The sequence below is a fragment of the Capra hircus genome, chromosome 2 (genome assembly GCF_001704415.2).
Source record: "Capra hircus breed San Clemente chromosome 2, ASM170441v1, whole genome shotgun sequence".
Taxonomy (NCBI): domain Eukaryota; kingdom Metazoa; phylum Chordata; class Mammalia; order Artiodactyla; family Bovidae; genus Capra; species Capra hircus.
This window is the reverse complement of record NC_030809.1, coordinates 91,488,529-91,512,712: the sequence shown is the minus strand read 5'-3', so window position 1 is coordinate 91,512,712 and position 24,184 is coordinate 91,488,529. Positions and strand designations below refer to the sequence as shown.

Here is a 24,184-nt window from a genome sequence, read left to right as displayed (position 1 = left end):
TTACTCCCTGGAAGAAAAGTTATGACCAACCTAGATAGCATATTGAAAAGCAGAGACATTACTTTGCCAACACAGGTCTGTCTAGTCAAGGCTATGGTTTTTCCTGTGGTCATGTATGGATGTGAGAGTTGGACTGTGAAGAAAGCTGAGCGCCGAAGAATTGATGCTTTTGAACTGTGGTGTTGGAGAAGACTCTTGAGAGTCCCTTGGACTGCAAGGAGATCCAACCAGTCCATTCTGAAGGGATTTCTTTGGAAGGAATGATGCTAAAGCTGAAACTCCAGTACTTTGGTCACCTCATGAGAAGAGTTGACTCATCAGAAAAGACTGATGCTGGGAGGGATTGGAGGCAGGAGAAGGGACGACAGAGGATGAGATGGCTGGATGGCATCACCAACTCAATGGACATGGGTTTGGGTAGACTCCAGGAGTTGGTGATGGACAGGGGGGCCTGGTGTGCTGCGATTTATGGGGTCGCAAAGAGTCGGACACAACTGAGCGACTGAACTGAACTGAGAATTAGAGCCTGAAAATGTGATCTGAAAATGTGATTGAATTGCTGCAATTTTATGGTAAAATGTAAACAGATGTGGAGTTGCTCCTTATGGATGAGCAAAGAAAGTGGTTTCTTAAGACGGAATCTACTCCTCGTGAAGATGTTGTGAAGACTGTTGAAATGACAAGTTAAACTTAACTGATAAAGCAGCATCAAGATTTGACAGGACTAGCTCCAATTCTGAAAGAAGTTCTACTGTGGGTAAAACACTATCCAACAGCATTATATGCTACAGAGAAATCATTTATGAAAGAATCATTCACAGAAAACATCACTGTTGTCTTAAGAAATTGCCATGGCCACCCCAACCTTCAGCAACCATCACTCTGATCAGTCAGCAGCCATCAATACAGAGGCAAGATCCCCAAGCAGTAAAAGATTATGACTCACCGAAGGCTCAAATGATTAAGTAACAATTTTAGCAATGAAGTACTTTTAAATTAAGGTATGTACATTGTTTTTTTTTAAGCCATAATGCTATTTACTTACACTTAATAGACTATAAAATAGTGTAAACATAACTTTTACATACATTAGGTAACCAAAAATTTCATGTGACTTGCTTTATTCTGATATTCACTTTCTTAGCAGTGGTCTGGAACTGAACTTATAATTATCTCTGAGGCACATACTTTGTGATTTTTTTCCTTTAATATAATCAGCATATTCAAATTCAATTCTTTTTGTACTTTGCAATCTAAGTTTCTCTAGCTTAAAAACACATGGATTTTTAGCTAATTTAATCATATCATTACATCTAAGATACTTGCATTAAGAATATCCATATTAGCAACCTGATATGCTGGAGAACCTAATACTTTCTGAGGAAGTCCTTTAATTGTAATTTCCATGAGAACCTAAGAAAGACAAAAGGTTTTACAGTATATTAGTCATATTCACTATAGTTTTAACTATTTATTATAAGTAATGTTCACTCATTAATGTAAACACATTTTTATTAGCTTAAAACATTCAAGTACAGAAATACAAAAAATAAAATAAAACTGTCCTTCCTTATCTCCAGGAATAATCAATGCTGTCAGTCTGGAGTTTTTTTAGACCTAACTTTCCATATAAAGTACACAAAGAACATAACTTCCTGAGCTGGCTGTCATGTATCTATTCTTTTATGACATTATTGATATTATACCATGAGATATTTTGAACTTTCTTCACGTGACTGTGAAAGTTTTCAGTCTACATAAACATATTCTTAACTGATAAAACAAATATGCATAGCTTATTCAAACTTTTTAAAAACTAATGGTTCTAGAGGCTATTTCTAATACTACAAAAAGAAATTCTGCAATCAATTATGTACTCACTAGCGCCAGAAGCCAATATTTAAAGGATTTCTAACTAAAAGCTGGATCTAAGACACATCTCTCAAATGTGACAGAGCCTATCAAACTGCCATCCAAATGTATTATTACACAAGTATTAACCTGAAGCATGTAACATTGACATGACAAAATTATTAGTGAAAATGGTTTCACATACTCTCATTTTGAACAGAAACTAATGATAATTATGCATTCGTAGACACATTTACTTTGTTCCAGCCCACAGTGCTCTGCATTTATCAACTCATTTAATCATAAACTACTACTATATCTCTTCTTTACAGAGAGGCAAGGGAGTAGATGAAGTGTCCAAGTTCACTCAGTCAGTAGTTAGGCTGAGGTTCAACCTCATACTAGAGCCTGACTCTAACCACTATCCTCTACTGTCACAGCAGATATCACTGTCATGCACATAAAGGAAACAGACTCAAAGTTTATGTAAGGGTATGGTTTGTTCCATCTGGAGATTATTTTCGGAAACTCACTATTACAAAAAGTATTCCCAATTTTCTTTTTCTTTTCTCTACTATATAGGTCACTGTTAAAATGGAAAAGCTCTACAAGATTATTACTAGGTATTTTTTCAAATGTACAAAGTAACAATTAGTGGAGCTCAGCAATCTTGTTATAAAATTAGTGTTCATCTGAGTTTCTCCAGTTCAAGTTTCACGCTTATCCCATTTTCTCTGTATAGCCAATGCTTTTTCTCATCACATTGGAAGATTTTTGGAGTTGCCATTGTCATCATTTACTTTATTAAGGTTTTAAATGACCACAAAACCAATGGGACAGCATTTATTTCAGGGTTAAATTGCTGATAAATACTTGATATAAAATGTCTCCCCAAATCTTGATCTGTGCTAGTACCTTCAAAATAAAATTCAATTTCAGAGTATGGTTTTAAAATTTTAGCATACAGGTATTGTACTTACCAGTGTTTTCAATACAGGAAATACTTCTGAATTCACTATGCTTTCCAAAGATTTTAATAAAAGAGTCAAAACTTCAGAACCTGGTCTCTCTTTTTTGTTACCTATCCAAAAGCATAAGAAGGGTTATAGTTCTAAAGATGTATCTTTAGGAGTGAAAATACAGTAAATTCAGGAGTAAAAATATATACTCAGAGCTATTAAAAAGCAATTTAAAAAAATAGTGATTTAATAGAAGTCTAGAACATACAATAAGTAAGTGATTTTAAAATAAATTTTATATATGAAAGCCAAACAATTCACTGACTGCTATAAAAGTCTTAATCATTACAGTGCTTACCTGATTCAATAACTGACTTCACCAAGCTAATTAACTCCTTCCAAATAGCATTAATAACTACATCTGCCAAACAAAATAAAAGATACTTTAGAATGAAGTAGATATAATTACAAAGGCTGCCCCTTTTATGCTTATACTATAGAAATAAACTGAGCAATACTTTGAAATACAATTCTCCTTGTAATAGTCAACATTTTAACTCAGTTTATAATATACTATTACCTCATTTCAGTTTAGAGAAAGATGTTTTCAAATGGACTGATACACTCTGGGTAATTTTTTCTATCAACCATATTTTCTGTTATTGAACATTTTTTATTTTTGATACAAGGAAAAACCAAGATTCAGAAGGATATCTGAAAGCCACTAGAAAAAAATCTTCCAGCAAGTTATATAGCAAACTATCTTATTTTTGAAATGTGTCATTATTTGATAGGCTTTAGAACACAGGAGGTTTAGGTATAGATACTAAAATCACAAAGCCCAGGTTTGAATCATAGCTCTAGCACTTACTACGTAACCAGGCAAAAGTTACTTCTCTATACAACACAATCCCTTATCTGCAAAATGGGCTAACACATAAGGTTACTATTAGGATTAAATGAATTACATATAAAGCTCTTGCAGAACAATCTAGAAGCAAGTGGCACAATATAAATATTTACTATTTTCTTTTTAAACACAAGTTTAAGCAATAAAATTCTTCTCTTAAATATTCACCAGAAGCATCTTTTCCAACTGCAACAAAGCTATCATGAACAGCAGTGATAAGTGTATTTGAGTGTTTGGAGAAAAAAGAAGAGCTGCTGATTAATGGATGTTCAAGCGGCTCTAGAAGAGAAAAAAAAGACAAGTTATTCAAAACCAAAGCTTTATGAAATAAATTTCCTAATATAAAATGTTAGGTGGTCTGCTATGTTTTCTATTAAAAGACATCAAATTTCTTCACCCCAATTAACAGTGTTCTGAATTGTTTTGATAATTGAAATTATTAAAAAAAAATTAAATACCTAGGCTCAGTATAAGTTTGTTTTGCTTAGCAAAACTCACAACTTCTGGACCCAACAAAAAATGAAGTAACATTTCAAGCCCCAAAAGTTGTATAGAGGGGATTGTTGCCATTCCAAAATTTGAATTCAAGTTCATCCGAGGGGTTATGGGAGATCCATATGGAGAAGCACCTTCAAAAAACAAAACAGCTAAGTTATGTATGATTAGTTACTGAAATATATTTTACTTCATTTCAGTACAATGTACCTTTAAGACTAAATAATGTGTTTCTCAAATAAAAGTTGAAGAGTTTTTGTTTAAAGCCCATAACAGAGTTCTTAATACTAATCTTACTAAGGACTTCCCCAGTGGTCCAACTGATTAGACTCTGCACCCTAGCAGAGTGCAGATTCGATCCCTGATCGAGGAAGTTATAACCCCAAAACAAAACTAAACATACCAGGTTAAGAACAAGATCAGAGTCTTACACACAAAAGAAATGAGTGTCATACACCATTTAAATGAAAAAAAATCTCAGGCATTTACCTATACCCTTAAAATATTTATATGCAGGTATTTCTAAAAATATAAAATATGACTCAGAATAGATGTGCTACTTTTAATAATAACTCTGAGATTCTAAAAACAAACCTAAGGATCTAATGCACTTCACATAATGTCATGGAAGAAAGTTGGTCTTATCCAACTATAATAAAGCAATGACAAGCAGTAGACAGTAACTGGATTCTTTACCACCTGAGTCACCAGGGAAGTCCTAATACATACAGAATACAAAATGATTTTGATATGGGAGCCAAAATTATGGGACTGATTTTATGTAAATTACATGGAACAAAAACTTGATTCAAAGTCTTAAAAAAAAAAAATACAACAGCAAGTAGGTCTACCTCTTACCTTTGTGTACTGGGGTCACAGGGTTTAAACCTGGAGTAGCTACACGAGATGAACTCCCTTGAGGTGAAGCATTAGAATCAATGCTTATTGTGCTTTGAATCAGAGGTACACAAACCTATTGGGATTAAGAGAAAAAGAGACAGATGGAACTGTATCTGTGAACTGCATAAACGTCATTTTTTTAAAAAGTCTTACAAAATACAGTTAAATTTCCTTAAGAAGCAGTATAAATTGTCTCGGTATGTTGAAATTTTATTAGCCTTGATGCACAAAGTAGAAACTGAAATCTGGAAAAGTGAAAAATTGTATTTGCCCTAAACATATATTATTTATAAATTTCAGTACTACATTCCAGATGGAAAATTATACACGTAAAGAGCTTTTACAAATAACATATATTTGAGTTTTAATGTTACTGGCAGATAGACCATTTTAAGCTTTTTAAAAAAACACCTTAAAAAATATGAACTAAGACAACTTCAAGCTCATTTCTAAGATTATTCCAAGACCTGTCAAATCTAGCCAGTAAGTAGATTATGCCAAGGAATGGATAGGACAACTGGGTAAGATTAGCCTACAAGGAGGGCATCCCTGGTGGTACAGTGGTAAAGAATCCTCTTGGCAATGAAGGAGAAGCAAGAGATGGGGGTTCAATCCTTTGGTCAGGAAGATCCTCTGGAAAAGGAAATGGCAACCCATGGAAAGAGCCTGGTGGGTTACAGTCCCTGGGGTCAGAGAGTCATACATGACGAAACGACTGAGCACACACAGCCAACTAGGAACTAAGAACGGTAGAATTTGGGAAAATTATGATCCCAATCACATTTTAGCAATCAATGTCCAGTTTTAATTAGTTCATGCTTCAAGCTGAAACTCTAATACTTTGGCCACCTGATACGAAGAGCTGACTCATTTGAAAAGACCCTGATGCCAGGAAAGATTGGGGGCAGGAGGAGAAGGGGATGATAGAGGATGAGATGGTTGGATGGCATCACCGACTCAATGGACATGGGGTTTGGGTGGACCCCGGGAGTTGCTGCGGTTCATGGGGTCACAAAGGGTAGGACACGACTGAGCAACTGAACTGAACATGCTTTAACAAATTTAAAAACTTCAATATAGTAAGCAATTAAGCATTTAAAAAGAACTTGCTAAAAAAACCCAAGTATACCTGAGGAAGAAAAGATAAACGAATTCAGCAAGGTATGCATGATACCAGGTGAACACACAGAAATCTGCTGCACTTCTATTCAGTAATATCATCAGAAACGGAAAGCAAAAAATCCCTTTTAAAATCACACAAAAAAATACTTAGGAATACTCTTGATCAAGGAGGTAAAATTCTTTTATTCTGAGAACTACAAAACATTAATAAAGGAAACTGAAGATGATTTAAAGAAATGGGAAGGTCCGCACACAATTACTGAGCCTGTGCTCTAGAGCTCAAGTGCTCCAACTACCGAGTCCCGTGCCATGGTCTATGCTCTGCAACAGAAGCCACCGCAACTAGAAGCCCGTGCAGCACCGCAACAGAGTAGCCACCGTGCCTCAAAACTAGAGAAAGCCCGAGCAAAGTAATAAAGAACCAATATAGCCAAAAATAATTAAAAATTATACAGACAAAAAAAAAAAGAAATGAGAAGATATCCCATGCTCTTGCACTGAAAGAATATTGTTAAAATAGCCATACTACCCAAAGCAATTTAATGGGATTGCTATTAAATTAGCCATATGGAACCATCCCAGAATTGCCAAAGCAATCCTGAGGAGAAAGAATAACACAGGAGTATAACCTTCCCAGACTATTACAAAGCTACAGTAATCAAAACAGTGTGATAACTGGCACAGGAACAGATATATGGATCAATGGAACAGAATAGACAACCCAAAAATAAACCTTGTGGTCAATCAATCTTTGACAAAGAAAAGTAAGAATATACAATGGTGAAAAGACAGTCTCTTTAGTAAGTACTGTTCGGAACAATCAATGAAGTAGAACACTCCCTTACACCATACACAAAAATAAATTCAATGTGGCTTAAATACTTAAATGTAAGACAGGACACCATAAAATTCCTAGAAAGTAACACAGGCAAAATACTTGCTGACATAAATTATAGTAATGTTTTCTTAGGTCAGTCTCCCAAGGCAACAGAAATAAAAGCAAAATAAAACCCCCAAATGGGACCTATTTAAACGTATTCAGTATAGCAAAGCCCCAGTAGAGTAAAGAAGGCATAACAAAATGAAAAGACAATCTACCAAATGGGAGAAAATATCTGCCAAGTGATGCAATCAACAAGGCTTAACTTCCAATATGTATGAACAGCCCACACAACTCAGTAATGAAAACCCAACTGAAATGGGCATAAGACCTAAACAGACACTTTTCCATGTCTATAGGCACACGAGAAGATGCTCAGTTTCATTAACTGCATTAGAGAAATGCAAATCAAAACTATAAGGAGGTACCACCTCACATCAGTCAGAATGGCCATCATTAAAAACTCTACAAATAACAAATGTTGGACGGTGTGGAGAAAAGGGAACCCTCCTACAATGTCGGCAGGAATATAAATTGGTACAGCCACTATAGAAAATAGTATGAAATTTCCTCAAATAACTAAAAATAGAGTTGCCATCTGATCCAGTAACTCCATTTCTGGGCATCTATCTGGACAAAACACTATACTTTGAAAACACACATGCACCCCTATGTTCACAGCAGCACTATTTGTAATAAATAGCTAGGACATCGGAGAAGGCAATGGCACCCCACTCCAGTACTCTTGCCTGGAAAATGCCATGGACAGAGGAGCCTGGAAGGCTGCAGTCCATGGGGTCGCTGAGGGTCGGACACGACTGAGCCACTTCACTTTCACTTTCATACACTGGAGAAGGAAATGGCAACCCACTCCAGTGTTCTTGCCTGGAGAATCCCAGGGACGGGGGAGCCTCGTGGGCTGTTGTCTATGGGGTCTCACAGAGTCGAACACGACTGAAGTGACTTAGTAGTAGTAGTAGTAGTAGTAGCAGCTAGGACATGGAAGCAATGTAAATGTCCATCAACAGATGAATGCATTAAAAAACATGGTATATGTATACAACAGACTACTGCTCAGTCATAAAAATAGTGAAATATAATAGCATCTGCAGCAACATGGATGGACCAACATTATCGTATCAAGTGAAGTCAAAGAGAGACAAATACCACATGGTATCACTTATACGTGGAAATAAAATGACACAAATGAACTTATTTTCAAAACAGACTCACAGACACAGAGAACAGAGTTGTGTTTGCCAAGGGGGAGGGCAGGTGGGGGAGGACTGGACAGGGAACTTGGTTGGCAGAGGCAAACTGTTAAATACAGGATGGCTAAACTACATGGTCCTACTGTAGAGCATAGGGAAATATATTCAGTATCCTGTAATAAGGGAAAATATGAAAATATGTAACTAAATCACTTTGCTGTACATCAGAAACTAATACATGTAAATCAACTACACTTTAATAAAAAATAAAGGACTTCCCTGGTGGCAGAGCAGATAAGAATCTGTCCCCAAAGAAGGGGACATGGGTTCAATCCTTGGTCCGGGAAGATTCCACATGCTGTGGAGTAACTGAGCCCATGTACCACGATTACTGAGCCTGTGGCTCTAGAGCCCGTGAGCTGCAACTACTGAAGTCCACTCGTCTAGAGCCTGTGTTCTGCAATGAGAGGCCTCTGCAATGCAAAGTCCACACACCAAAGAGGAGCCTTGCTTGTTGCAACTAGAGAAAGCCCATGCAAAGCAACAAAAATCCAGCATAAAAATAAAATTATTAAAATATAAATTAAAAATAAATAAGAGTAGTTATTAGAGCTACCCTTTTTTACTTAGACAAAATAACAAGTTTAAATGCCAGCAAGGATATCAAGGAATAAATTCATGTGTAACAATGAAAAGCTGCAAGGGTATTAAATGATTGGTTATCACTACATAACCTAGAAAGAGATTTAAAAATTAGAATTACTCCAACTTTGTATCATCTACCCAGTGTAGCACATGATTCCTATTTCAGTAATGCTGACTCTACTCTCAATTATATTCCAAGTCATATGCAATTCCTTTAAAAAAATCTTTCATAACGCCTCTAGAATAAGAACAGACATATGAGTGTCTACTGATTATAAAGGTTGTAGAGGTCCATTTCAGACAACTGGCGAATATCCTTTAAGGAAAATGACCTCAAGTTCTGTGTCAGGGTGAAAAACATTTTTTATATGTAACATGGTCCGCTGGTCTGCTAAGCACTGAAAGTTAAGACTGATAGGATTTTAAGAACATACTATTAAAAAAATACACATCAAGTATCATAATCAACACTTGTAATGTTACCTGTTCAAAATTAGCAGGAAGATGAGGTCCTAGTCTCATCAACAAATACCACCAGACTTCTAGTTTTGTCAGCGCTAGAGTTTCTGTTCTCACGTGGATAGAACTCAAAGGCTGCATCAACAACTTCAGTCTTTTTGCACTACATAGTATTTCTTAAAAGAAAATAAGCACCCGAGTAAAAACACTGAAGAACTAAAGATTAAACTTTAAGAATGACAGCATATAATCAAGAGAATTAAAAAATTTTTTAATCAGTAGCTATTCCTATTTGCCCCAAAATTTTCATGCTGACAAACTCTAGTACAGTTAGGTCACAATACTTAATAAGACTTATTAAAAAATAATAATATTTATTAGATACCCTCCGCCAGGGCTGATTTCCCCACCATTCAGCAATGTCTGCAGTATTTCTGTTGTTCCAACTGGGAGCTAGGGATAGAGAGAGCTACTGGTATCTAGTGGACTGCATCTAGGAATGCTGCTCAACTTCCACTGACACACAGGGCAGTTCTTCACAACAAACTGCCCAGCCTAAAGGCTAAAATGTTCAGTAACTAACTGCTTGAGTATTCTCATTATCCCCATTTTACAGATCACAAAATAGAGCATATTTTTTAACCTCATAAAAGGCTGTCATTTAAAATTTGTATTAGTTTTTTCAGTTTTTATTGAAAAAATTTTTTTTTTTTTACAGCACTGCTTCTATGTTTGGGTTTGTTTTTTGGCCACGAGGCATGTGGCATCTTAGCTCCCCGCCAGGGATCAAACCTGCATCTCCTGCACTGCAAGGCAAAGTCTTAACCCCTAGACCACTAGGGAAATCTCAAAAAATCTACTAGTTATTTCTTTTGTCAAACATTTTAACTGTTGGTGCCATGAGACTTAGGAAATCTAAATATTCACATTTATTTAGAATTAGGTGTCTACTTTTGAACTACTTTAACTAGTCTCCCATTTAGCCACTCTCCCAGTGAGATTTAAGCAGAAGTGTATGTGGAATTTCTGAAACGCTGTTTATAGATTGTTGACTCTCCGGGAAGAAGTTCATTTTTGCCCCTTCTGCCTTCCCTCCTTCCTATAGGCTGCAACAAAGGCATATTGACAATGACAAGAGAAAGACAAGCATCTGATTCCTTAATGAGTTCATAAATACACAGTATCAGTCAGACTCTCTAGATCTTGACCTATTTCAAATCAGATAGCATTTTATTGATCTTCTTTAAGTCACTGCCATTTTATTCTTTAACTCAAAGATCTATAATTTCAGTAGAGTTAATCCTCAACAATACAATACCTCACACTGAAAGCTTATCAACAAAGGTGACATTTCCAATTAAAATATATGCCTGCCAATATTTTCAATAAAAGTAGTTGTAGTTAATGCAAATAATGCACATTTTCAAAGGGAGCAAGAATTATTAAAGGCCTTTGCAAGGGAAAACAGGATGAAATCAACATTACTTAGCATATCTTATAAACTATCAATTATATCCAAGATTAACTACAGTTACATAGGCAGACTCATACTTCTCACTTATGGGAAAAATACTTTCTCATACATATATTAAACACTTCCAGTGGACAATAAAAAGATAAGGGTAAGAAACATCAAAAGGAATCACTCCTATATATTAATGTTAACCCACTATTAGGTGCTATTCTTAAAGGTCCTGAAAAAAAATTCCTCTGTCACTGATACCTGTATTCCACAGCAATCACAACTGTTTGCTATAGTCTACTCGTTTTGTGACTTTTGATAATACTTAATCGCTCTGGAAGTGTTAATACTTACCATCTGAAGTCTATTATGATAACTGAGAAGCACATAAGTGCTCAAGTAAGTGCTGGAATGTACTAAGAAAACCACAAATGGCATGTCACTTTGTTCAGTTTTTGAAATAGTGTAAATTTTATACCTATGATTTTCAATAATGCCTGGCCTTTACAAATCCTATTGTTAGCTACAAATTTATTCCCCTAAAATACTCTATGATAGATAAATATTCAGTATTAAGTAAAAAAAAAGAGATCATAAAAGCTTTTTCATCTTGCTTAAGTAAAACTCATAACAAAAATCAGTCTTAAAATATTACTTACCTGGATTTAAAGCAAAATTATCTATTAAACTCTTCCAAGCAATAAAAGCTATTTTTTTAATCATGGGTGCTCCACTACGAAATCCCAGTTCTTCCAGCTGTAATAGAGAATTAATGAAACTCCCACTTCGATGCAAGGTCTAAAAAGGAAAAATCATTAGGAAGTTTTTTACTTGCCTGAAACAATTATAGGCACTATTAACATTCATTTGTCTAATGTATTCCAATAAAAAATACACAGGATAGAACATTAACAGTCACAAGTGATTATATTCCACATATAATCTGAACAGAATATAAAAAAAAAAACTGGCTTAGAAATTCACAAAAACTGTTAAGAAAGCCACTAGAGCTAATAAAATACTTTCAGCAATGTTGCAGGGTACAAGCTGTTGTTAGGTCGCTAAGTCTCGTTTGATTCTTTTACGACTGCAGCTTGCCAGGCTCTCTGTACAGAGTACTAGACCAACACACAAAAATCAGTTGTTTCTACACAAAAGCAATGAACAGTCTAAAAAGCAAATTAGGAAAGCAATTCCATTTATAACAGCACCTAAAAGAATACTTAGAAATACGTTTAATCAGAGATGAAAGACTTAAACTAAAGGCTATAAAGTACTGTTGAAATTCGAAAAGACCTAAATAAATGGAAAACCATTCCGTGTTCATGAACAGGAAGATTTAATATCATTGTAATAGCAATATTATCCAAAGTAATCTACAAGTCCAATGCAATTTCTATCAAAATTCCAAAGGCCTTTTCCAACTGAGAAATAAAAGCTTACCCTCAAAAATTCATTATTTAAGAATCCCATTTAGCCAAAACAACTTTGGAAAAAAAAAATTATGAAGTTGGAAGACTAACTCCCTTGACTTCCAAACCTACTACAACACTACAGTAATTATACCGTATGGTAGTGAGGACTTCCCTGGCGGTCCAGTGTTTAGGACACCATGCTTCCAAACCAGTGGTCATGAGTTTGACCCCTGATTGGGGAATTAAGATCTCTCATGCCACATGATGCAGCCACCAAAAATAAAGCTATGGTAATGGTTTAAGGAGAAACATAATAGACCAATGGAATAGGGATTTCAAAAACACTCTCACAAATACTGTTAACTGATTACCAGCAAGAATTACCAAGATTACCAAGACCACTCAATAAGAACAGTCTTTTTAACAAATGGTGCTTGGAGTATTCACCTGCAAGAAAATGAAGCTGGATCCTCATCTTATTCTACATACAAAAATAAACTCAAAATGGAACCAAGATCAAAACTTATGAATTAGCAAATAAATTCAGAGAGAAAACAGAATAGAGGTTATGAGGGGCTGCAGGAAGGGGGGCAGAGGGAGCCACTGCTTATTTAACATGTACAGTTTTTGTTGGGGATGGCAAAAAAGTTCTGGGTATAGACAGTGGTGATGTTTACACAACTGTAAATGCTTTTAATATCACTAAACTGTATACCTTAGGATGGTTATGATAAATATTATGCTTCTCACAATAAAAAAAAAATCGCAACTTCCCCCCTCAAAACAAGGCTTAAAGAAAGAATATACAGTCAATTCTCATTATTCATAGTTACGTTCTATCAAGTTGCCTTGATACTGTATTAGCAAATTCTGTGCCATGGCTTCTAAGGAAAATGCAGGATTAGGTTCCTATAAGCCTCTGATCACATTTTCATCAACCATCTGACACACAATCTTGCCTCATGTATGTTTGGTTTAAAGACAACTTATTTAATATGCACAGTTTGATTCACTAACATTGAGCTCACAGCAGACAGCGCTATAACTCACGCTTTTTCTCCTAAGGCACACAACAGACTTCCTCTGCTTAGCAACCAGACAGCACTTCAGCACTACACTTGGGGGCCATTTAAAACTGAAATCTCCAAGAAAAAGTGCAAAACATGAAAAATGTGGCCCCAAATGTATCATGAAATGGATATCTGTCTAAAGGACATTAATAATTAAAGCAAAAAAGCAGAAATAACCCTGGCTCATCCTCAGACTGGAACATGCATGCTTCCATGTAAGACTCAAATTTGTTGCCACTCTACATGTCTACAATTGACTGCAAAAGCAGAGCACATACTGACACTGGGTTTACAAATAAATTTTAATAAGTAGGTCAATTTTGATATATATGGCACGCATGAATAATGAGGATCAACTATACTATGGAAAGTTAAGAAAATAAAAGGTCCGGTGTGTATAAAAACCTTAACAGTGAACTTACCTTCCCAAGAAGTTTGACAAATAAAGGCCATAATTTTAACACGTAAGTCTCATTTTTACTCATAAACAGTTTCTGGAGTTCTGAAAGTAATTTCTGGAAAAAAAAAAAAAAAAAAAGCGAAAATATTTACCAAAAGACTCCTGAAAAGAATGCAGTATTAAATTGATTGTCTCAGCCAAGTAACTTTTTCCAAAATTTTATCAGGAAGTTTCATACATATAGCAATGCTGGCAGTTTATAGTAAATGTCCAAGTATAAAGACCACTAACATTTTACTATGCTTGTCTTATCACCTATCAGGCCATTCTTCCATCCATTAATATAGCTTTCTTTTCCCCCACCAATATACTTTGCTCTAAAAACTTCAGCATGCGTATCATCAGAGTTCAAATGATAATGTTTTGATTTCTCTACTAACTTAAAAAATACATTAATAGCTTCATGGGTAATACATCTGATAAAATTTAAGTTCACATTTATTATTAAGAATTTTATACGATGGATGCTTGAATAAAGTTTGTTAACTGTGTGATTCACTTACACTTGGGTATTTTTCAGCAGTAAATACCACAGTACTACAGTCCGTGGTTGGTTGAATCCAAAGGCGCAGAGGAACCACAAATACAGAGGGTCAATTATAAATTATACATGGGTTAAACTGGAGCTGTTCAAGGACTGTCTATATTAGCTCTTAAAAAATCAATAAATTTATCAGTTAAAAATCTCACAAACACATTGGAGTAACTTTCAGCTCAGGCATTACCATGAGGAATCCTGAATTTTAAAAAACGAAACAAACAAAACTCCAGGTTTTAGAATGTGGCATCTGCCCCTCTGCCTGGATTACTGTACTACCTCCCAGCTAGGTTCCCTGCTCCTATGCAACCCCTGCCTAGAAATTTTTTCAACATAGGCAGAGGGATCCCCTTAAAAGCCAAGTTTGTACATGTATCACTCATAGACTCAAAACCTTCAAATATGGTTTTCGATGTAATCCAGATGCTTTAAAACCAAGCAATAAAACAACAGAAGCCAAGTGCTTACAATGGTCTACAAGCTCCTATGTGGGCTGGCCCTGTTTCTGACATCACCTTCTACCCTCTCACCCTCATTCACTTTATCATACTGCCCAGTGTTTAATGAACACAACCCAGCACATCAGAACAAGGCCTTTTGCTTCCATGGTTCCTCCTAACTTGAATAAGTTTACTCCTTATCATTCAATTAACTAACTCCTATTACACCTTCAAATCACCTATTCTTTTTCCTTCCCTGACCACATCACCTTTCCTCTAGGAAAGCACTTTCATCCAATCCCCACTGTTTCCCATAATCTCTTTCCTAAATGTACTACATATTTTATTATTGCTCCCACTAGAAAATAAGCTCCAAAACAAACTTCTTTTCTTCACTGCTATATACACAGTACCTAAACCAATGTCCAGTATATAACAGGTACCCAATAAATGTTACAAGAAAGGCTGAAAAACCTGAAAATTTGGGCAAATAACAACTTTAGGAAATTGTACACACTACATGCACTTTTATGCCTTAAATCTGTAGCTCCTGGGATTATGCTGTAACAATCCAGAAAGCGATGAATCAGATAATGCTCTCCCTTTTCCAAAAATGCAATTTCTTCATCCTTTGGGGATGAAATAAAATGCCTGGATTGCAGTTAACACTGAATAGACAGCTCCTTTCCTTACCGTAATTAGAAGTGGGTGACATTAATTCAAGCAATTCTTAAATTTAATTCAAAGAGGAACTTCCTAGATCATAGCGCAATTACATCAATATGAGTCCTATGCTTGGTGCAAAACCTCACAGTGCAATATCCAAAAAAGTATTACTTACGGTAGTCATAAGCTGCTCTGTGATAGATGCTATTTCTTGTTGTTTCTGAAGCAACAAAGGCATTCCCATCTCTAGAGCAGTGGCTCCCCGCAAATGTACTTTTTGGGCTGAATGAACCAGTAAAGGTATGACCAATTTTGCCCACCTAATTGACTCTTCTCCCATTTGAACTGGGGCTTGCTCAATTAGTCTGTAATAGAGAAATCAATGACTAAATTAGTTTAAGTAGTTTTATTTCTAAACTACCTTTTTGTCTAAACTACCAGGAAAGTAAACAGTACACAGAAATATGCACAATATGGTCCATTTATTTTAGAGTATTATCTACAATACACACACCAAAAAATAGATCTAACATAACAATTTGTAGACTTCCCTATTTTAATAAATTTTTCAAATAATGAAAACATATCATCTTTCTTCAGATTAAAAAACTTTAATAATTATTTTTACACAAATTATATTCTTACAGGAGAGACCAGCTAGAGAACCATGATATACTGTGAACATCAATCAGGGCATCAGAATACTAGTTAAAGCATATAGCTCAACAACTAAAGAACAGTTTCAACTAAAGAATGAAAAACAAGTTAAGACAAAGCACATCAGTAGTTTGTGTTGTCAGCATATCCACTGTGAAAAGCAAGGATGGGTAGGAAGAAGATAAAAGATTTTCCTGTTCCCCTCATCCGCTGTTAGAAATTGTTTTCATGCTTTCCTAAATACCTGCTACCGGGTTCCCTGGTGGCTTAGATGGTAAAGAATCTGCCTGCAATGCAGGAGACCCAGGTTCCATCCCCAGGTCAGGAAGATCTCCTGGCGAGGAGGTTGGCAACCCACTCCAATATTCTTGCCTGGAGAATCCAATGGATGGACAGTCCATATGGTCACAAAGAGTCAGACACGACTCAGTGACTAACACTTTCACTTTCAAATTACCTGCTATAGCCAACTTAGAAGTCTCTATTTTTTAAACTTTTGCAAAAGCTTTAACAGAGATATTTTTAAGAGTATTTCAGTAAAAATAAAGAAACCTAGTAACTTAATGCACATCTACTTTCCTCTTCCTATTGAGAATTTTAGTCTAGAAGAAGATATTTCCTTCTTTCATATGTCTAACTCAATTTCAAGTCCCAAAAGATTACTCCTTCAATTCTAAATTACTGAAACTATTCTAATTTACATAGTATCCAAACTCATACCTTATAATGACATTTAATGCTTCATAATCCACAACAGCAGAATGCATCTCTCCTCTATTAAATACTATTTCTAATGAGTCAATTATACTAGATACCTGAAAGACAGAAACAAATAAACCGAGTAAGCCTGTATTTTTTAACTGGCATGTAGTTAAGACGACATATACAAAAACTATACTCACTACTTTGCCAACAACTTCAGTGGGAAACGTCTGCTTGGATATCACCCAAAGTGCCCTAGTACGAACATTTTTATCTGAACTTTTAACAATATCATTCAGTTTTGAAAGCAGTTCTTGAATATTTATCTCTGAAAAACAAGCAGAAAAACAATTATGCAGAATCTTTTATATCCTTTAAAATCCCTAATAGATATAAATTGTCATTAAAATTAAATGCATATCCAGAGAAAAGGACCAGAAAACTTATGCTAATAATCAAACTTTTCCCCAAAACACAAAATTCTGGTCAGAGAGAAGGTATACTCAGCGAAAACAGATGGTAGACTTGAAATCAATAATTTTTCAACTAAAATATTTTTTTACGATCTTATTATTAGATTTGATGCTTTCAAACTGTGGTGTTGGGGAAGACTCTTAAGAGTCCCTTGGTCTGCAAAGAGATCAAACCAGTCAATTCTAAAGGAAATCAGTCCTGAATGTTCATTGGAAGGACTGATGCTGAAGCTGAAACTCCAACCCTTCGCCCACCTGATGTGAAGAACTGACTCATTTGAAGAGACCCTGATGCTGTGAAAGACTGAAGGCAGGAGAAGGGGATGACAGAGGATGAGATGGCTGGATGGCATCACCCACTTGATGGACACGAGTTTGAGCAAGCTCTGAGAGTTGGTGATGAACAGGGAAGCCTGGCATGCTGCAGTCCATGGGATGGTGAAGAGTCGGACACGACTGAGCGACTAAACTGACTGATTAGGTTTGAACGTATGAGTCAATTTTTGGCAAGATGTTATAAATCCTGTATCTCTGCTATAAAATGAACAACTCCTACTTCAGATTGCTAACATTTCTGTATATTAAATAAGTGAAAACTTTTCCCTCAGAAAAAAAGATGGTAACAACTCTCTGTTATCTTTATTCCCTATTCCTAATTATCCATCTCTAAAGGTCATCCCCATACCTATGAGAAGCTACTTATAGAGCAACAATTAGGATTACAATCCTCCCCAGATATCCATGGGGGATTGGTTCTAGGACTTCCCCTCAGGAATACAAAACACCAGGAGATGCTCAAGTCCCTTACATGAAATGGTGTAGTACTGAGATCTCCATATCCATGAGTTCTGCATCCAAGGATGCAGAGGGTCAAGGATACTAGAAAACTCAAAAGAGCATCAGATACTGTGCTTTCATTAACACTTTTAGCTCTAAATTATCTAATTTACCACTACGTAAAAGAACTTTTCTAATAGCAAATTCCTTAACACATGCTTGTATAAAATAAATGAACCATCCAATCTCCCAAAATTAATTCCATCTAATTATAAACTTCCAAAGCAGGTAGGTTTATTATAAAAGATGGTTTTCTCAACATTTTAAAATAGGCTTACTGTATTTTCTTCTAGAACAAATTTTATAGTTATCAAAGCTAGAGCTATGTCTAAGAAACTTTACTACAATGATATAATCTACAGACTCATTCTCAAAAGCAAACCCTAAATTACAGGTTGTGAAATTGAGAAGTAACAGTACTTTTCACAATATCAAACTATAAACTCTAAAAACATTCCATCACAACAAACTTACCTGATAATCCAGAGGCAATTTTGGGATTATATAAGCAAAACCCCAAGGCCTGTAGAGCAGCACTACTGAGCTCTGAGTTTTGACTGGCAATGTGAGCCTACAAAAACGAAACCACATTTTTACAAATAAGTACAACTGCAAATGAACTTTTAGATGGAAAAGTTGATTAAAAACAAAATTATATTTTAAAGGCAAAAATCAGCAAATCCTTGAATAGATTAAAAGGGAATAAGATTAAGAAGCCAGGCTTCAGCAATACATGAACTGTGAACTTCCAGATGTTCAAGCTGGTTTTAGAAAAGGCAGAGGAACCAGAGGATCAAATTGCCAACATCCGCTGGATCATAGAAACACCAAGAGAGTTCCAGAAAAACATCTATTCCTGCTTTACTGACTATGCCAATGCCTTTGACTGTGTGGATCACAATAGACTGTGGAAAATTCTTCAAGAGATGGGAATACCAGACCACCTGACCTGCCTCTTGAGAAACCTATATAAAGGTCAGGAACAACAGTTAGAACTGGACATGGAACAACAGACTGGTTCCAAATAGGAAAAGGAGGACATCAAGGCTGTATATTGTCACCCTGCTTATTTAACTTATGTGCAGAGTACATGATGAGAAACGCTGGGCTGGAAGAAAGACAAGCTGGAATCAAGACTGCCGGGAGAAATATCAACAACCACAGATATGCAGATGACACCACCCTTATGGCAGAAAGTGAAGAGGAACTAAAAAGCCTCTTGATGAAAGTGAAAGAGGAGAGCGAAAAAGTTGGCTTAAAGCTCAACATTCAGAAAAACTAAGATCATAGCATCTGGTCCCATCACTTCATGGGAAATAGATGGGGAAATAGTAGAAACAGTGTCAGACTTTATTTTTGGGGGCTCCCAAATCACTGCAGATGGCGACTGCAGCCGTGAAATTAAAAGACGCTTACTCCTTGGAAAAGTTATGACCAACCTAGATAGCATATTCAAAAGCAGAGACATTACTTTGCCGACTAAGGTCCGACTAGTCAAGGCTATGGTTTTTCCTGTGGTCATGTATGGATGTGAGAGTTGGACTGTGAGGAAGGCTGAGCGCCGAAGAATTGATGCTTTTGAACTGTGGTGTTGGAGAAGACTCTTGAGAGTCCCTTGGACTGCAAGGAGATCCAACCAGTCCATTCTAAAGGAGATCAGCCCTGGATGTCCTTTGAAGTTATGATGCTAAAGCTGAAACTCCAATACTTTGGCCACCTGCTGCAAAGAGCTGACTCATTGGAAAAGACTCTGATGCTGGGAGGGATTGGAGGCAGGAGGAGAAGGGGACGACAGAGGATGAGATGGCTGGATGGCATCACTGACTCGATCACTGACTCGATGGATGTGAGTCTGAGTGAACTCCGGGAGTTGGTGATGAACAGTGAGACCGGGCATGCTGCGATTCATGGGGTTGCAGAGTCGGACACGACTGAGGGACTGGACTGAACTGAATTGATTAAGAGACCATGGATACAGCTTGACAAAGAAAGAGGGAAACTATGTGGAGATCAGCTAAAAATTTTCCTTAAAAAAAAAAAAAAAAGAACATCTCTCCACACCTGAAAGCAAAAAAAAAAAGGGGGGGGGGGCAACAAATGGAAGATGGTGAAGACACTAGATAGGAAGTAAAAGTAGGTGCAAAACTTACATAAAGTAAGCAAGGATTCCAAGGCAAAACCTGACATTCAGCTATAGAGTGGAACACCACCTCTAACAGAGAGGGAAGGAGTTAGAAGTAACGTTCACTAAGTAGCTAAAGTGCAACAGGCTTTAAACGTCATCTCAATACTTCAGAGAGAAGACTCTGAATCCATGACCATTTGGAATTCAAAGCCCAACCCCATATTCTGCATGTAAAAGCTATAAAACCTCAAACCTGTCATAGTCTTGCCATTTGTTCCTAACCCTACATTTACTTGTAGCCTTGCATCTTTCTTGGTACCATTTCCTATTCCAAACTAATGTATCTCTGCTGCTGCTACTGCTAAGTCGCTTCAGTCGTGTCCGACTCTATGTGACCCTGTTAAGTCTCCCCATTGCTTCTAAAATCAGATATCCAAGAAATCCTCAACTGTTTGCTATGCTTGACCAGGAAGAATGGTAAATGTTAGCAGTCATATATAAGAACAGACACTTCCTTGGAGCACCCATTTTATAATTAATCAAACCAAACATCCAAAATACTAAACCCTGAGATACATGGGAGATTAAGGCAATCAGTTCAGATAATCACAAATAGATGAAGTCTTACACACTGAAGACTATGAGAGCTAATACTGTATCTCCTAAATAGCAGCTAGCATATGTGTGATCAACTTTTGATCATCCTATCATTAACCACCCACAGGCTTCTAAGTAATTATTCATCAGGCATTTTAGTTACCAACTCTATTTACAAACAATGCAACCTGATTCAAATTGCACGTAAATGACTTCCCAATCCTACATACTCTCAAATACCAAAAAGATGATACATGTCGTCATCACATCAAACAGTACTGAAATGTGAAAATGACAAAGAAAAATGGGATAATACCGTTAACATTGCTTACTTACTGATAAGTCTTGAACTATTACACAGTAAAGTTCCTGCTTATATGAACAAAAAGAACTGAAAGCTATAAGAATATTTAAGGTTAGGCAAGGCAGTATCCCCAGTGCCTCAATATTTAGCCAAAAACAATGTTTAAGTGTGCAATAAACATCTTTAGAGTACTTCCACATAGAAGCACAAAAACAGGGTTATAAAAATAAGAACTCAAAGGGACTTTGGAGATTTAGTTCAACCTGTTCATTCCAAAAACAAGGAAATTAAGTTAGGTGTTTAGGAAAGCCACAAAGCCACAGTATACTCAAACGAGGACAAAAATGTCCTCAGTTTGATGCTAAACTACACAACCTCCCTATAAACAAGCAAACAAGATAAGCATAATAACTGTTTTTTAACCAAGTAAGAATAGCAGAAATATGGCTGAGTGAAGATAAAACAATGAATGTTACCAACACAGTAGATCAAAGACAAAACTACAGAACCATTTAGAAGCACTGTTATATTAAGAGTGAAAGTTTTGGACTCAAGTGGTCACCGCAACTAAATTTACACACGTTGAACTAATTTCTTCTGCAAAGTGCGGATTAAAGAGGAGCCTCAGCTGGACAGGGAGGATTAAGTAAGAGAAAACAAGAAAATTAGACATCACTTGATACATTGCAAGTCCTCCAATAGTACTATAATAACCCTGCTGTTATTTTATGTTAGAGTCAAAGTTTTTTGAGTTAGTTAGCAAAATCTTACCCCCCCAAAGTAAAAAAAACTATTTACTATTTACAACAAAGATATGTACCTTTAAAACTTTAAATAGCTGAGGAAGTTTTTTCTCAATTTCTGTAATGATTTCTTTTCCATCTTCTCCAGTCATACGACTTAAAAGCAGAAAGAACATTAAGTTTATGCAATTGGCAGATACAAAAATGAACTATGAAATACCTGCACAATCTTTTTAAACATCATGTTAGAACATTGGCAAATTGATCCAGTACTTAAGATACTTAGGAATATTTAATACGATACACATCTGAAATAAGTGAAGCTTCCCTGATGGCTCAGCAGTAAAGAATCTGCCTGCCAATGCAGGAGACGTGGGTTCGATCCCTGGCTCGGGAAGATCCCCTGGAGAAGGAAATGACAACACACTCCGGTATTCCTGACTGGAAAATCCCATGGATAGAGTGGGCTACAGTCCATGGGGTCGCAAAGAGTTCGACACAACTTAGCGACTAAACAACAACTAAACGTGAATAAACCTCAGAATAACTTGGGCATCCACACAGTACACGTTTTGACAGCTTCACTAGGTGAAGAAGAAACAAGGAAACCTATCGCTAGTTACAAATTTACTAAAACTTACTAAACATTTATCGTTTTGTATCGATTTCCAAACAACCGACAGATAACTCGGAAAAATAGTCTGCAGGGGAGAAAATAGTGTGAAGCACTTGCGGTTAAATAAAACTCGAGTTATTGCTCTATATTAAAACACCAATTCCGGGTTTCCCCACTGTCCGGAAATACAGGTGGCTTACACTGAAAAACCACTTCTCTGGCCAAATCCCTCCCAATCAAACTTTTCTTAATCCTCCTCTTACAAGACACACGTGCAGGCTTCCTCATTCCAAACAGACACCGTTGAAGGGCTGCAGCACCTGCACCCCGGAATGTCACCCAGCACGCACCCCCCACCCCACCTCGCCTCACCAGCGACCCCGGCGTCCCCCCGCCAGCTCCCAGGCTTCTTGACTACACAAACTCGTTCGGCGTGCAGCACCCAGACTGTCTTCCCCCCACGACCCCCCAGGGTGCCCCACCCCCAACAGGCCTCACCTGGTCAGGGTCAGGTAAGCGTCGGTCTGCTCTCCAAGGGAGGCGGAAGGGTCTTCCAAAGTCTCCAACAGCGGTGCCAGGGGGCTCTGATCCGCGGCCGTCATGTCGGCCACCCTGAGGCCCGGACCGGAAGAGCAGACAATTCGGTGACCGCTGGAAACCGACCCGGGCGGCCCGGCGTTAGTCCGGGTCCCAGACCCGCGCTCCCGCCGCGGGCTCACAGCCCCACCGCGTCCACACCGGGGCCTCTGGCGCACAAACCCAAAGGCCTAACCTTCCCCTGAGCGCCGCAACACGCACCCAGGGCCACGCTGCGCTCCGGTCCCGACCCGCTCCCGCCACCACTTTCCCGGGCAGCTTTCAACAGGGGGAGGAGACCAGCGGGGGGCGGGAGAAGCCCGGGGAACGAGGCGTCTCGCCGCGAGGGGGCGGAGATTGACCAGGCTGAAGGTTCCCCGCAGCCTAGCACTGAAACCCCAGCATTCACCCCGACGTTCGAGGATAGGCCTGCGTCGTCTCCGCCGCTGCCCTGCAGCACCCGGACGTGGCCACAGCTCCACTTACCCGGTTCGGGCTGTTTACTCCCGCGTGCGGCCCGCTCCGTCCTCGACCAAGATGGCGGCGGGGGCGGGCCCCGGAGCGCGCGGGAGTAAAACAGGCCTAGCGGGAGAGGCTCGAGCCAATCCAACAGGGGGCGGAGTGCCCAAATCATCGATCGCCTCCCTTCCCCGCCTGTTGTCCCTCCCTACCCCTCAGGTCACCTTGCGGGATGGAGAGGGAGGTTGGGCCTAAATTTTACCTTCTAGAGACTTGAAATTGAAAATGTAAGCGGATCGCCAAGTTCACCAGACTAAATTTAGTGGATCTTCAAACTGCAAGTCCAGTATTTGTTGAAGTATTAGCAACAAATCATTTAACAACAGGAGATAACTGTACTGTGATATTTACGAGCAGCGTTTAGATTCGTCTAGATTCCAACCCTAGTTCCGCGTTACCTTGGCAAGTTAATCAACTTTTTTATGCCTCAACTTCCTCCTGTGTACAATATGGATGATAATAGTACCGACTTCAGGTGAAAGCCAAGTGAGAAAACGTTGAAGAGGCCAGAGGCTCTCATGTTTTAAGTGTACAGTGCAGCAGCAGCAACAA

The 24,184-nt window shown here is 37.7% G+C and overlaps 1 protein-coding gene across 6 annotated transcripts in view; it reads right to left on the bottom strand.

Annotated features, from left to right (window-relative positions):
* Positions 1–23,675, bottom strand: part of RIF1 (replication timing regulatory factor 1) — a 60,999-nt gene extending 37,324 nt beyond the window's left edge. For 3 of the 6 annotated variants that reach the window (XR_001919544.1, XM_005676151.3, XM_018062838.1), the window contains exons 1-15: positions 23,036–23,571; positions 21,999–22,077; positions 18,627–18,723; positions 17,043–17,170; positions 16,861–16,955; positions 15,659–15,848; positions 13,802–13,894; positions 11,554–11,692; positions 9,457–9,608; positions 5,074–5,188; positions 4,179–4,349; positions 3,889–3,999; positions 3,169–3,231; positions 2,832–2,932; positions 1,327–1,413 (exon numbers count right to left, since the gene is read on the bottom strand). Coding sequence is in view for 5 of the 6 variants with exons in the window: in XM_005676151.3 (XP_005676208.2) it covers positions 1,327–1,413; positions 2,832–2,932; positions 3,169–3,231; positions 3,889–3,999; positions 4,179–4,349; positions 5,074–5,188; positions 9,457–9,608; positions 11,554–11,692; positions 13,802–13,894; positions 15,659–15,848; positions 16,861–16,955; positions 17,043–17,170; positions 18,627–18,723; positions 21,999–22,077; positions 23,036–23,139 (1,725 nt within the window). In the remaining variant the exon portion in view is untranslated. Of the gene's footprint in view, positions 1–1,326; positions 1,414–2,831; positions 2,933–3,168; positions 3,232–3,888; positions 4,000–4,178; positions 4,350–5,073; positions 5,189–9,456; positions 9,609–11,553; positions 11,693–13,801; positions 13,895–15,658; positions 15,849–16,860; positions 16,956–17,042; positions 17,171–18,626; positions 18,724–21,998; positions 22,078–23,035; positions 23,572–23,599 lie in introns of those variants that run through there. The other 3 variants (XM_018062815.1, XM_018062824.1, XM_018062832.1) reach the window with 3 other exon arrangements.